General features: G+C 54.7%; 2 protein-coding genes across 2 annotated transcripts in view; one reads left to right on the top strand and one right to left on the bottom strand.

Annotated features, from left to right (window-relative positions):
• The window catches only part of LOC119109960 (transcription factor HES-1), a 43242-nt gene extending 41080 nt beyond the window's left edge, over window positions 1-2162 (top strand). The window contains exon 3 of the mRNA XM_037233704.1: window positions 2125-2162. Within this exon, the coding sequence (XP_037089599.1) occupies window positions 2125-2162 (38 nt within the window). The remainder of the gene's footprint in view (window positions 1-2124) is intronic.
• A 3695-nt stretch (window positions 2163-5857) lies between these two features.
• On the bottom strand, window positions 5858-13839 carry Prp16 (ATP-dependent RNA helicase l(1)G0007). The gene is made up of 5 exons (XM_037233990.1): window positions 13593-13839; window positions 10561-12368; window positions 9345-10079; window positions 7717-8415; window positions 5858-7032 (listed from the first exon to the last, which is right to left on the bottom strand). The coding sequence occupies exons 2-5, from the start codon at window positions 12346-12348 to the stop codon at window positions 6598-6600; spliced, it is 3657 nt and encodes a 1218-aa protein (XP_037089885.1). The 5' UTR covers window positions 12349-12368; window positions 13593-13839; the 3' UTR covers window positions 5858-6597.
• Between the last annotated feature and the right edge of the window lie 297 nt (window positions 13840-14136).

Genomic DNA, 14136 nt, shown 5'->3' with positions numbered 1-14136 from the left:
GAGCGAGAGAGAGAGAGAGAGAGAGAGAGAAGAGAGGAGGAGAAAGAGAGGGTAGAGGAGAGAGAGAGAAGAGGAGGATGAGAGAGAGAGAGAGAGGAGAGAGAGAGAGAGAGAGAGAGAGAGAAGAGAGAGAGAGAGAGACGAGGAGAGAGAGAGAGAGAGAGAGAGAGGAGAGAGAGGAGGAGAGAGAGAGAGAGAGAGAGAGAGAGAGAGAGAGAGCGAGAGAGAGAGAGAGCAGAGAGAGAGAGAGAGAGAGAGAGAGAGAGAGAGAGAGGAGAGAGAGAGAGAGAGAGAGAGAGAGAGAGAGAGAGAGAGAGAGAGAGAGAGAGAGAGAGAGAGAGAGAGAGAGAGAGAGAGAGAGAGAGAGAGAGAGAGCAGCGGAATTCGAGGAGGGCTTCTGGCATCTGATGCAGGACTCCGCAAGATCGCTGGAGGATTCCGAGGACTCTGCATGGAAAATGCAGCTGGGGGAGCACTTGTCCCTCAAAACGTAAACGCTTGTTCTGGGACGACTGTGAGCGGCTGGCCATTTTCTATTGCAGGAGGCCATCTTCGAAAACAGGCTCACCGCGTGCTAAATCGTGACTCTAGCCCGGTTCCAGCCGTGACTCTAGAGTGTACTCGTCCGTTTCCAAACGCCGAGTCGCGGAACCCGGCAAACAAGAACCGAGGAAAGGTTGCATCAGCCAAACTGACGTCAATAAAGGGAGCTCTGGAAGAGTGTAAGGTCGCCAAGCAAGATAGAAGATACAAAAAGTTTTAGATAAGGCTGGTATATATTCAAAAACACTAGACAACTGCCCCGGTATGTGCGACACCTTATCTGTGCACAAGGCGCACCATCACACAAAACGTTTTCTTTATTATACCATAATACCGGGACGGTCATTAAAGGAAGTGTCTAACATTTATATGGAGTTTTGAATCGAAATATTCATTTTGAAAACATTTCTGTGCTTTTCATTATCCTGCTCTTCTTTAGACCCAAGTCCCTACAGTTTCTGAGCTACACGCCGGTGAATATGGGGAAAGGTGTATCGATGAGAGTATTTCAAAGTCACCATAGCATTCATGACGCCATAAAAAATCCTTCAAATCCTGGTTTTCCACAAGCCATGCGGTGATCAAGGTCAAGAAAATATAATTGTTGAGGCGCTCATATCCGGCGTTCGTGAGCGCGATTTCCAGACAAAGCGGCCATGAATTGGCTTTCAACAGTTATTATGTAAAGTGCGATAACGTAATCATTGAACAGAAAATTGTGCTGCCTAGAGCAGTCATTTCCACTTAACATACCAACAGTTCAAGGTCAGCTTGTTTCATCATGTCTGGTGCTTGCTTTCATATCTTGCGAACCCTCGCCTTTAAATCTTATCTTGCGAACCCTCGCCTTATAATGCGAACCCTCCCCTTTAAAGTAAGTCGCAGCTCAATTTCTCCCAACATGCGCTAATGTTCATGCAGCATGAGGTGACAAAAGACGACGAGATATCTTGAGTCATGAGTGCATTAAAATTATGTGGCAAAAAAGAGGCGTACTGAAAGCAAGCATGACACCTGGAATGAAACCTCGTGGCAAGCATGGCATCGCAAACGAAGCTGCCAGCTAGCTAGCCTCGGTATGACCTCCAGTGGTAGGATGTTAGCGTTATCTTGCTTCCAAAAGCACTGTAAGGCGATGGAGGCAATATTCAGCTACCCACTGTCCTTCGGATTTGGAGCTCCTACTTGTCAACACTGACATCGTGACGCGCGTCTGGTTGCAGTTGAACGATTATCTGCTGCAGCGGAAAGGATGCCTGCCGCTGCGAGACGGGTGTTGCCGCAGCTGGACGCGTGCCCGCTGCAGCTGGACGCGTGCCCGCTGCAGTGGGACACGTGCCCGCTACAGTGGGACACGTGCCCGCTGCAGTGAGACAGGCGTCTGGTGCAATGCAGCGCATGCCGGTAGCAGCGGGGCTCTCCGGACCGGGGAAATGCCGGCAGACCCGGCCGGGCGCGGCGCCACTGTGAGGCAGGCTGCACTGGTCGCAGCCCGCCCTGATCGCGACCGATTGGTGGGTCGCGCGTGGGAGGATCCTGCAGGCCCGCCACCTGCGACCGACGTCGGCCCGCCCGCTGCAGCCACAGCTACGGTGCGCCGCTCGAAGGCCGTATGCTGAGCGTAACCACGCGTCGACTATCAGTGTAGCGCGCTGAAATGTCGGACACACACGCGCACGCACACACGCACGCACGCACGCACGCACGCACGCATGCACGCATGCACACACACACACACACACACACACACACACACACACACACACACACACACACACACACACACACACACACACACACACACACACACACACATATATATATATATATATATATATATATATATATATATATATATATATATATATATATATATATATATATATATATATATATATATATTAAATGGTCATTTGTATGCATATGAATCATATCTATTTACATATTTTTCACGTAGGCGTGCGTGCTTGCGTGTGTTTCACATTTTGGCGTTACGACCCGCTGCCCGCAACCCACTTGTCCAGTGACTGTGGTCAGCCTTGGAAAACTCGTGCAATTAGATGCTGGCCTCTGGTTAGTCGAAGGAAAGCCTCCGGCCGAAAAGCTAGCACTTGCTTTTTCATTCAATTTGCTCGACGTAATCAGGGGCGGATCCAGGATTTCGTCAAGTGGAAGGCACGCAGCACTGTAGGACCCATAGAGTGAACATTGTTAGCCCCCCCCCCCCCAAAAAAAAATCTGGAAGTCCGACCATCAAATTTTTAGAGTATCGTTATGCTGTTTTCATACGAAAACCCCTCACTGCGCGCATCCGTAGAAAACTAGGCGGCTACGCAAGCGTATACATTGAAGCTTATTCATTTTCTCCTGTTCATGGAGTATCCTGCCATTTTGAGGCTAAGCTTTTCGGGAAACCTCGGTAAAATAAGCTTAAGTTGGCTGCCAAACGCCATAAAAATCGAGCAAGAACTTGTTTCATGCAAATTTCAAATCCCTAGCATGTTTACATAAGCCGGCTGGTCGATGTGATCAGCTGATGGCTGATGACTAATGCAGAGTTTTGCTGTTTGTTACGAAATAGTACAAACTATCTTAGCATTAAAATGCATTAAATTAAATGGATAAAATGTGATGCACAAGTATAACAGGTGTCACAGATTCAACAACCAACCAGAATGTGATGTACGACGTTGGTGGCACGTAAAACCATGTTCGGCAATTGCACGTAAAAACTCATCGGCAAATATTCGGGTGCTGCTCGTAACAAACAGCAAACACTGCCCGGGCAGTTTAACGGAAAGGGCCAGCGATAGGAATGAAGGGTCCTCTGCAAACGAAATCAAGGGAAGAGGGCCCTGTATCCATGAAGAGGGCCTCTGAGCATCGAGCGGCTCAGTGCCTTACCTTATACTGGCCCCAGCGGCAACAGCGGCAACACTGGCCCCTCCGAACAAGTGGAAATAACACGAGACCAATATGAAGGGTCCCTGAAGCAACTGCGTGTACCCCGGCATGTAGGGCCTCATCAAAAGCGTATCAAGCCTTTCGGGCGAATGGAAAGAATACATGGAGGGGCCCGTGATCGATCAAGAGTGCCCAAACATGTTAGCAGATAGTGCTCCAACAGCAATGTAAGGCTCTACAAGAAAATGCAAAGAGATCAAGGGCAACATGGAAGGCTCTTTAGCGATCAGATTGACCCGATGAGTAGACATATAGGGCACCGAAAACAGCGTAACGTCTCTGGTCAGCGTAAGCTTACGGGCCTTACTTCCGCTTGTGATTGTTCTTGGTCGATTGGAGGACCAAAGACGTCCTATTATGTTGTGTTTTGTGTTTGAAAGCTGCGTCCGTTCGCCTGATCCTGGGCCACTTTAGAGCCTTTGGGTCCCCCTCGGGACACAAGAGGGAGCGCGGTTCCGTGCTCAGCCCCCCTGGATCCGCCATTGGCCCTAACAGTTTGACTGATGGGGCCCCGTCAAAAAGACAAGGTCATCCATTCAAATAAGAAGTACCCTAGCCACAAAATAGAGGGCTCCCGAAAGATCGAGTGTACCCAAGCAGGCTTTCAGATGGGCCCCGGCAGTAGCGTAAGGCCCTAGATCCAGATGTCAAACCCAATGGGCAGGGGCCCCGAATAATCAAGTGCCCCCGAACAGGCTAACAGATAAGGGCCCGGACAAGTGCATAGGGTCCTCTATTCAAATAGAAAGTACCCAAAACCCAATTTGGATGGCCCCGAACGACCAAGTGAGCCAAAGTAGGTTAACAGATGGGCCCAAGCCAAGAGCGTAGAACACTAATCAAGTGACAGAAAATTAGAAGGGTCCCAAGCCAATGTAGAGGGCCCATGAGCATATCGTGAGTGAGCCGGCGGTAGATAAACCGTGACAAACGTGAGGGGCCCATGAGCAACCAAGAATACCCCGGCAGGTTTACATATAGGACCCCCGGCTTTAGCGTATAGAGCATTTTGGGCAAATGGAAAGAATCAGTGGAAGGCCCCTGATTGACAAAGAGTGTCCCGGCACGCTGGCAGGAAGGCCCAAGCAACAGCGCATGGCCGTCCGAGCAAATGCAAAGAAATCGAGGGCACGATCAGGTTGACCCTGCAAGTGAACATATAGGGCCCCCGGAAGCAGCGTAGGGCCTCTGGACAACGCAAACAATCTTAAGACGTCCAAATCGCCGCCCTCTCAATCATTGAAGAATATTTGCGTCTACTCGTGGGCCCTTTACATTCGCTTGCAATCGTTATTGGTCGCTTGGAAACCCAAATATGTCCAATTTTGTTACGTTCCGTGTAAAAGACTGTCTGTTCAGCCGGCTATGGGGTCCCTTGGACCCCTAAGCGTAATGAATCATCACTTAAAGCGCGCTTCGTTCATAACAACACACGTGCTCAAGGTAGCAGGAGGCGAATGCGAAGGTAGGGCAGGATAACAGCTAGTCTTGTGACGCAGCCACGGATACAACTACGGACGCTTAATCTGACATATGTGGTTGAGTTAATTGTGGTGAAAATACCATCTGCAGGCAAATATTTTTGGCTGCCATTTATCTATTCATAACGATATCTATTCACATCGTCATCCCCATTTACAGCAACAGAAAATCGGCATCAAAAGTAAAAAGTGTAACAACCGTCTGACGCTGGACATGGTGTGTAGCATGCGCTATCTCCGAGCTCAGTTCTCGTTTGCGTCGTAAAACTGCTGAAAGCGAAGTCGGAAGGTTACATTCCACAGATTGTTCTGATTCAAACCAGAGCACATCTGCTAACCGAAACCGGCGTGTGGTCGCCAGGAAGTCAAGCCGAGCCAATCCCGGGAGTCCGCGAGATTTTATGTCCTATCTGAATTAAACACCCCTGAAAATGGCCGCTGGGCCCGCTAGGAGCGCAATAAAACTGGCAGGGAGGCTTTTTTGCTCGTCTTACAGACAGCAAATCACGGCCATTCTCCACATCCCAGTACCGTATATAATGTCTGACATGGCCCCGATCATGGCTATCTAGGCAAGACTCGGATTCTCATAAATGTCCATCTCAGGCTTTACAGATGTCCGCGAAGCATGCTCATGTGGTGTAGAAGACACTGAGGCGCGCGGCCCTCATGGGCAGTAAAACCGCACGTCCTCCACCTTTTTTTGTCCCGCATTTGGGGCAGACAGAACCGGCACGCAGGATTAGCGTCCGCTACTCAAACCAGCGAGCGGCGCCAGCGGTTCGGCTGGGATTACAAGGAGGCCCACGCCAGGTCTTCTCCGCTGCCTCTTATCAACTTTCGAAGAAATGAGAGAAGAGAGCCGCGACGAAAATGACACGCCTTTATTTCGCTGGCAAACGCAGGCATCCGTGAGCCATCCCACCTGTGGGTCTAAACCCCACGCAACTCTTGTGGGCGGTATGAAATGTGCCAAAGGATCTCGACCAGACCAACGACTTCCCATTGGAACATGCTTCAGCCTTTCGAGGCGGTCAGCCGTCATGACCACATTTGGTCAGCCATGGGAATGTGTGACGCGTCCGACTGTCGTGCGCCAGGTATTGGGTATTGGTTTCTTGGCACGCGTCGATGTTCTGCGAATGTGCCCGAGCAAATTCCGTGATCAGCGTCTTCGTGTATATCAATAACAAACGAGCCGATATACGGGCACAATATGCACGCACATTGAAGAGACCCTTCGATACACACACCATCTCATGTCAATCATGTCAGTTCACATAGATCCCGATCTTCGACACTGGAGTGACAATATGCTCGTTCGGCTCCACTCAAAATACCGTCGACCCACGTCTGATCCGAGCCGCACGTGCCGCACCACACGGCTGCAGCACTGAATAGCTGGTGAGTAGCACAGCAGACCCAGCTCGGGCAGCTCCACAAGCGGCCCCTCTGAGGCTCTCTACAGCACCAGACGGTGGGCGCGATCTAAAGGGTCGCAGGAGCATTCGGCGGACGTGGCCGGCTGTCTAGTTCTGTACAACCGGTCCCTGCATCAGCCGGGGGCCGGCCTCACAGCTTCTCCCGTCCACCAGGGGAGCTGTGAGCCTTAGAGACCGAAGCGGCGCGGCGTGGCGCGCGGCGTGCCCGGCTGGCGCAGGCCGGGCGTGACGATCTCGGCGCGCGTGCGGCGGCTCTCGTCATCGCGCCGCTGCCGCTCGGAGCGCCGTTCGGTCAGCAGCCGCTGCGCCTCGGCCATCTCCTCCTCCATCTGGCCCACGTGCTCCAGGTGTGCCTGACGCTTCTGCTCGCGCGCGCGGCCCGTCTGCTTCACCGAGAAGAACATGGGTCCCAGTTCGGCCAGCCAGTGACCGTCCACAGCCGTCACGCACTGCATGTACTCCTTGCTGGTCATGATGAGCTCGTGATAGACGACATAGTCGGGGGTGAAGCCCATGCCGAAGAGCGCCGACGTCGGGTGCAGGTGGCACGGCATGCCCGTGCGCATGTTCACGTACTCGCCGATGCCCTTCAGTCGCGCCGCCTGCAACAGACGCGCGGCGTCAGGACGGGCTGTCCAAAGGCTGCCGGGGACGGTGGGAGGACATGCTGCCGCAGACGACTGGAGGACAGGCTGCCGGAGACGACTGGAGGATGGGCTGCCGGAGACGGTGGGAGGACAGGCTGCCGAAGACGGCCGGAGGACAGGCTGCCTGAGACGGCGGGAGGACAGGCCGCCTGAGACGGGGGGAGGACAGGCTGTCCGAGACGGCCGGAGGACAGGCTGCCTTGAGACGGCGGGAGGACAGGCCGCCTGAGACGGCGGGAGGGCAGGCATTTTCTTTTTTCGATTCAGCGCTACCAGGTAACATAAGCCACTAGCAAGGTAAATTTATAACACACTGTTTTTGGTGGAGGATTAAGTCCGGTCATTGTGGATTTACGACGCACTCAGCTCCTGGGACTTATTGGCGTCGCTTACTTCTTACTTTGATAGGAAGGGCGGGCACCATGGGCAATCAAACCACGTGCCTCTGGTTCCTTATTGAAAAAAACCGTTACATTGTGGCGCACCATGACGTGAGGATATCGCAGACACCCCAGTTTGGGTGTGCTATTTAATTATAAGTCTCGAGAGTTTAAAATGGAAAAATATCATCCACACTGAACACTGACGGCTTCTACACACATTGATGTTAGGGTCAGCGCCAACTAGGCACTAACTGACCTGATGGAAGTAGGCCGAGCAGATGCACTTCCTGATGATGTCCCACTCGTTGCCGGTGCTGATGAGCTCCATCTTCTGCTGGTCCATGGTGTCCTTGAGCTGCTGGCGTACCTCGCGCACCTTCCGCATGGCCTTGCCGTGAATGAAGTGGTCGGAGCACCACGACATGGCGTAGTGGTTGGCCTTCCACTGCTGGTAGACGTTGAGGAAGGTGAGGTGGTCTGACTCGGGCACCTGGAACTTCTCGCGCGCAGCGTCCGAGTCCTCCTCGCGCCCCTTGGGCCGGAAGAAGATGGCCGGCACGGACAGCATGGACACGATGATGAGCACCTCTTGGCTGCAGCGCATCTCGCAGCTGACGATCAGCATCTTGGACAGCGCCGGATCGAGCGGAAACTCCACCATGCGCTGGCCCAGCGGCGTCAGGTTGCCCGTGTTGTCCAGCGCGCCCAGCACCCACAGCTGGTACATCGAGTTGAGCATGTTGTCCTGCGGCGGCGGGTCCATGAAGTGGAACTGCAGCAGGTCGTCGACGCCGAGCGACTTGAGCAACAGCACGACGTTGGCCAGGTTGGTGCGCTGGATCTCGGGCACGGTTGTCTCCAACAGCTCCTCCTTGTACTGGCGGCGTGTGTACAGACGGTACGCAGTACCGGGGCCCGTGCGGCCGGCGCGGCCAGAGCGCTGATTCGAGTTGGCCTGGTCGACGAGAAGGGCGGAGCGTTAGTCGCACGGACGCCCTCGTAGGGTCAACATGCGGACGACGAAACCGGCTGCAGATATGCAGACGAAACCTCTCTGCACAGCTCAGCGAGCTTGTAGAACCGCAGCCTGCTTTGGAACTCTCACACGAGTTGTCAACTCATCGTTCTAACATTTAGCCAATGGCGGTACATCTACTGCTTTTTGGACCAATGCACCACAAGAGTCCACACGATAGTCTTTATAGAAACATTTTTCTCAGACTTGAATAACACAATAACTAGATCACCTAAGGGCGGTTAATTACATTCAAATTGCCCGAATACCTTTGAAAAACTTAGGCACGCCAAACGAGATATGAATGTGCACGCTTGAGCCCCGATGGAATGATAAAAATGGAGCTACGCTTGATTGGACACATGCCAAACGCTTAAACGTTAACAAGCGTATATAATTCTACTTTTCGGATAAAGTTCTTGTCATCGGGAACCAGGCTGCATATAAGTTGGAACGCACCACGCGTCAGCCGCAGAGCATCACAGCTGGAGTACTAGTCGATTATCAGCAGGGCGTACCAGGCACACGGGCTCGAGGTATAGCACGCCACATCGGCCCAAAGCGAAACCAACGAGCTCTTCTCTCCCGCAAGGCGGCGGAAAGTTACCAGGCGCGACCGAACTGCTCCCTGCACCACATACACATGCACACGAACTCAGCGCCATCTAGACCCACACGCCGGCGGCAGTGGTCACTCGCTCCGGGAAAACTATTGGAAGGCCGGGTCATGCGGCGGTGGGCGCAACACACGACAGACCCGGTAGAATCTCCGGAACATGCGCCCGACGAGGCCAGAGGACGGACACGCTTCCTCACACACAGCGGAGCCAGAACAGCGCGTCCAACGGCCCGCCACATCGGGGGCTCACCTGTGAGATGGGGTAGATCTGTAGCGCGTCCATGCCCACGCGCGGGTTGTACACCTTGAGCTTGCAGTAGCCGGCGTCGACGACGAACATGATGCCGTCGACGGTCAGCGACGTCTCGGCGATGTTGGTGGCGACGACGCACTTGCGGATGCCGTCGGGGGCCTTCTGGAAGATCTTGGCCTGCAGGTCGGACGGCAGCTGCGAGTAGATGGGCAGCACGGCCAGCGGCGGCGCGTCGTCCACCTCGTTCAGCCGCTCCGTCACCTGGTCGCACGTAACCTCGATGTCCTCCTGACCGGGCATGAAGACGAGCAGGTCGCCCTCCTCCGACTGCAGGTGCACCTGCAGCACCTGCTTCACGGCCGCGTCCACGTAGTCCTCCACCGGGTTCCTGCTGTACAGCACGTCCACGGGAAACGTCCGGCCGGGGATGATGAACACAGGCACGTTGCCGAAGAACTCGGCGAACTTGTCGGCGTTCATGGTGGCCGAGGTGACGATGAGCTTGAGGTCGTGCCGGCGCGACACCACCTCGCGCAACAGGCCGAACAGCACGTCCGTGCTGAGCGAGCGCTCGTGCGCCTCGTCCATGATGATGGCACTGTAGTGGTCCAGGTCGGACTCGCGCAGGGACTCACGCAGCAGGATGCCGTCCGTCATGTACTTGATGGTGGTCTTCTCGCTGGTGCAGTCCTCGAAGCGGATGGCGTAACCCACCTCGCCGCCCAGCTCCACCTGGCGGTCGCCGGCGGAGGTCAGAACCGCGGGAACACGACCGCCGGAGTCAAGTGGGTTAGAGGGGACAGAGGTGGGGGGAGGGGGGGGATACGCTGGCACTCAGAGATGACACGGCACAGTCAGGGCAAACCTGGGACAAACAAATTGTTATGATTCAAGTGACACCTCCGGAATTCCTTTTGACTAAACCTTACGCGCGTGACCCCATCAATACCAGTTGGCAGCAATTGTGCACCCATAGCAAGACCGGCAACGGGTCGATGATAAGGCCTTGGCCATGTTTCGCACTTGCCACAAATAGACAAAGACACAGAGGAGTCGGCAGCCTACGCACGGACAGGCCAGCTTTGCGCGTCTGCTCACCAAAGGAGCGAAACAACCCCAACGTCCGCACGGCCGACGCACGGTAGTTGGACAATCGTCAACGACTTATCGCGACTAGCAACTCCACGGCGCGCGGCCGCCACACCACACTCACATCCATCTCGTCAGCGACGCGCTTGGCCACGGACATGGCGGCGACGCGGCGCGGCTGCGTGCAGCCGATCCTGCCCAGCCGGCTGTAGCCGTCCTCGTGCAGGTACTGCGTCAGCTGGGTGGTCTTGCCGCTGCCTGTCTCGCCCACCACCACCACCACGCTGTTGTCGCGGATGACGTTGAGCAGCTGCTGGCGCACGGCGAAGGCGGGCAGGTACTGGCGCTGCTGGCGGAGCGTGCGTCGCTGCGCGAAATCGGAGCTGGCCTCGGTCGGGCCGCGCATGTGGTCGGCGAACTTCTGGTCGGTGCGGTAGTCGGTCGTGTCGTCCGCCGCCTGCCGGTCGTCCGTCTCGGCCTTCTTCTCGATGCCCATGATGTCGCCCAGCTTGGTGCCGGCCAGCTCCCAGTGCTTGGCCTGCGCCTTGCGTCGCTCCTTCTGCTCGCGGTGCGCGCGCACCAGCGCCGAGCCCTTGCGAGCCACCGTCGCCATGTCGGAGGTGGGGTCCCGCACGGGCACCACCGGCTCCGGCTGCTTGGTGAACACGATGCGGCCGTCGAGGAACGGCGGCAGGATGTTGTGCACCATAAGGTGGACACGCGCCTCGTTCTCCTCCTCAAAATCGTCGTCGAAGTCAAGCTTCTGCACGACGCCCGAGCGCAGCATGCGGTTCGTCTCCCACATCTCGTTGTCCTTGTTGATCTGGAACTGCTGCGCCGACATGCGCTTCCGCTTCCGCTCCTCCAGCTGCTTCTCCTTCTTCTGCGTGTACTCCTGGCTGACGTCGGAGAACGGGTTGTTCGTGTCGTCGTAGCCCTCGTCCAGGCCGTACCACTCGCGGTCGAGCCGTCGCTGTTCGCCCTCCCACGCCGCCCGCTCCTCCTCGGTCATCTCCTTGCGCGGCTCGGTCGCCTCACCGCCGCGACCGCGCATCCAGGTGTTCTTCTTGTGCACGGGCGTGGGCAGCGGCGTGTCGGCAACGCGGCGCGACCAGGCCTCGTCGCCGCGACGCGAAGACGGCGTCGGCAGATCCCAGGCGGAGCGGCGCGCCGGCGTGGTGTCCTCCTCGTCCCAGGCGCTGCGCGACGGCGTGTCCTTGACACCCAGCCGCGGCGTGGCCGGCGCGTCGCTGAAGTGGGCAGGCGTGTCGCGCCAGCTGCTGCGGTGCGAGCGCTCCGAGTGGTCGAAGCGCTCGGACCGTTCGGAGCGGCCGCCGGCGCGCCGCTCCGATCCCTCACGCCCGCGGTCTCTGTTCCTCTCTCTCTCGCGGTCCCTGTTCCGGTCGCGGTCGCGGTCGCGATCACGGTCGCGGTCGCGGTCGCGGTCCCGGTCTCGGTCCCTGTCCCTGTCCCGGTCCCGGTCCCGGTCCCGGTCCCGATCGCCGTGCCGGTGGCGCTCGCGGCCTGCCTCGCCGCGGCTGTCGGCGTGCAGAGCGCCGCGGCCGCGCTCATCGCGCCGCACCGCCTGCCGCCGCTGGTACGCGCCGCTCACGCCCCCAGAGTGGCTCGGCGTCTCGTCCGCCGGCGCGCGGAAGTGGCGGCCGCGCGCGTCCTCGCGCTCCTGGTGCGAGCGCGGCCGCGCCTCCTCCGCGGACGCGTCCTCGGCGCGCAGCTTGCGCTCCTGGCGCTGGTCCTCTTCGATCTTGCGCTTGAGCGCGGCCAGCCGCTCGAGGCCCAGGCCGCCACTCGGCTTCGGGCGGGCCGGCTGCGGCGCGGCGTCCGCCGGCTTCTTGAAGATGAGCCCGCCCTTCTCGTTGCCCGTCGAGCCCTCCAGCCGGTGGATGGAGTCCATGGTGACGTCAGCTGGGAGCGCTGGGGTGCACAGACATGATGTGTTACAAGAAATAGTACAAAACATGATCAGGTGAATACAGATTAATAGGCACACTGTTTGATGTGTCTTGAGCTGGGGATAGCCTTCCAGAAACTTGTGGGTTTTCCAGGTAAATAAAACAATGACTACAACATATGTGATTAATCTCAAGACCTGTACTGTAAATTCTCATCCTTTGCCATTAAGGTGGAATAGGAAACAGGAAGGGAGAAATCTTCATCATTTGCTATCATTGAGGTGAAATAGAAAAGGACAAGGGGAGAAAAAGAGCAGAGAAGACAAAATTTTCATTGCAACTGTGCTGTAATTAATCTCATTATGACACCAATACACATCCGGTGTGAGACTGTTATAATATGCATGATGGCTTTTTCAGACATCCCTCCAGCAGTACTCCACAACCACCACATCTTCACTGGTGGTGCAATGACACATTGCAAGCCACCAAGCTCGAACAATGGCCAAAACGTATAATCGTCCCCTTCTTTGCTTTTCCCTCTTCTCTTTCCATGCATGCAGATGGTGATGATTATCATGCCTGATGATCATGTGCCTAATCAAAATGTATGCCCCTCTTCTTCTACCTTTGAAATATCACTCAACATCATCATACATAATCCATTCTGCATTATACTTGACAGCTTAAGGAAACTGGACCTGACTGGAGCAGCCAACGAGTCACTTTTAGAAATATGTAGAAACAAATTGTGGTTTGCTGTCTAGACTCTCATAACACATTTGTTTTAATAGGCAGATATACTTGTTATATTTCTGCCATGTATTTGACTATGCCATGTACATAGACCCTATTAGGAGCTATTGCAATATCTGGCAGGGATAAACACACTGTGTCAGCACTTGATAGCCTAGCATAATAGTAAATCACTTAAAAATGCTACGTATCTGCTTTGGTTAACATAACAGCGCAATTGCGGATAAAAAACAAAATTGCTATTAGGTTCTGAAATATCAGTCAGAAATATTTTACATATTCCATGCAACCTTGCATCTATAACTAAAAGATAACCCAGTGACAAATGTGTACAATGCACACAACATAAAGTTGCATACAGACAGCTGGATGCCTGGCCATACATAGCCACATGGGACCAATAATTCAAATAATCATGAAGTGCTATGGGGAAAGGAAGCATGGGAAGAACATCAGATGCCCTCTGTCCCCAGGCCATCAATCAACTCACACTGCAGATGGAAGAGAGACGATGCTCAATGAACACTGGTAATAATGGAGAACATCGCAGAACACCACACCAAACCCAGCACCTTCGATTTCCTGCACAGCTACCGCGTAATCCCAATCAGACAACTTGCACTAGCGATGACATACGCCATTTCTGCACGGTTAACAGCATAACGCAAGGCAACTCCTACCAGTGTGTTATCCCCGGGTCCTCATAATACACGCGAAAGGCAACTCCCCACGCGACCGCTTCGCAACCTACAACGCACGTAAACGTATATCGCGAAGGTTGCCGTAAGAAGCCGGTTAAAGATATGACCAAAAAATAGTCAGGAGCCACAGGAAATACTGAAAACAGAGCAGAAAGCCCTAATGATTGATAAGAAGAAGACGACATGCATTAGAGAACGCATACTTTAAAAAAACATGCCATCAAGTTGCAAAACCGAGGATTGGAGGCGCTACAGGAAAGAACTGCAGAACAATGGATGTCCTTCAACATTTACTCTCATTTGTACACATTAAGTAGGTTTAATTCGAAGACT

Source organism: Pollicipes pollicipes, unplaced genomic scaffold (genome assembly GCF_011947565.3).
Source record: "Pollicipes pollicipes isolate AB1234 unplaced genomic scaffold, Ppol_2.1 Scaffold_7231;HRSCAF=8579_pilon_pilon_pilon, whole genome shotgun sequence".
In the NCBI taxonomy this organism is placed as follows: Eukaryota; Metazoa; Arthropoda; class Thecostraca; order Pollicipedomorpha; family Pollicipedidae; genus Pollicipes; species Pollicipes pollicipes.
Note: the sequence above shows the minus strand (reverse complement) of the source record. Positions and strands in the feature narration are given on the sequence as shown.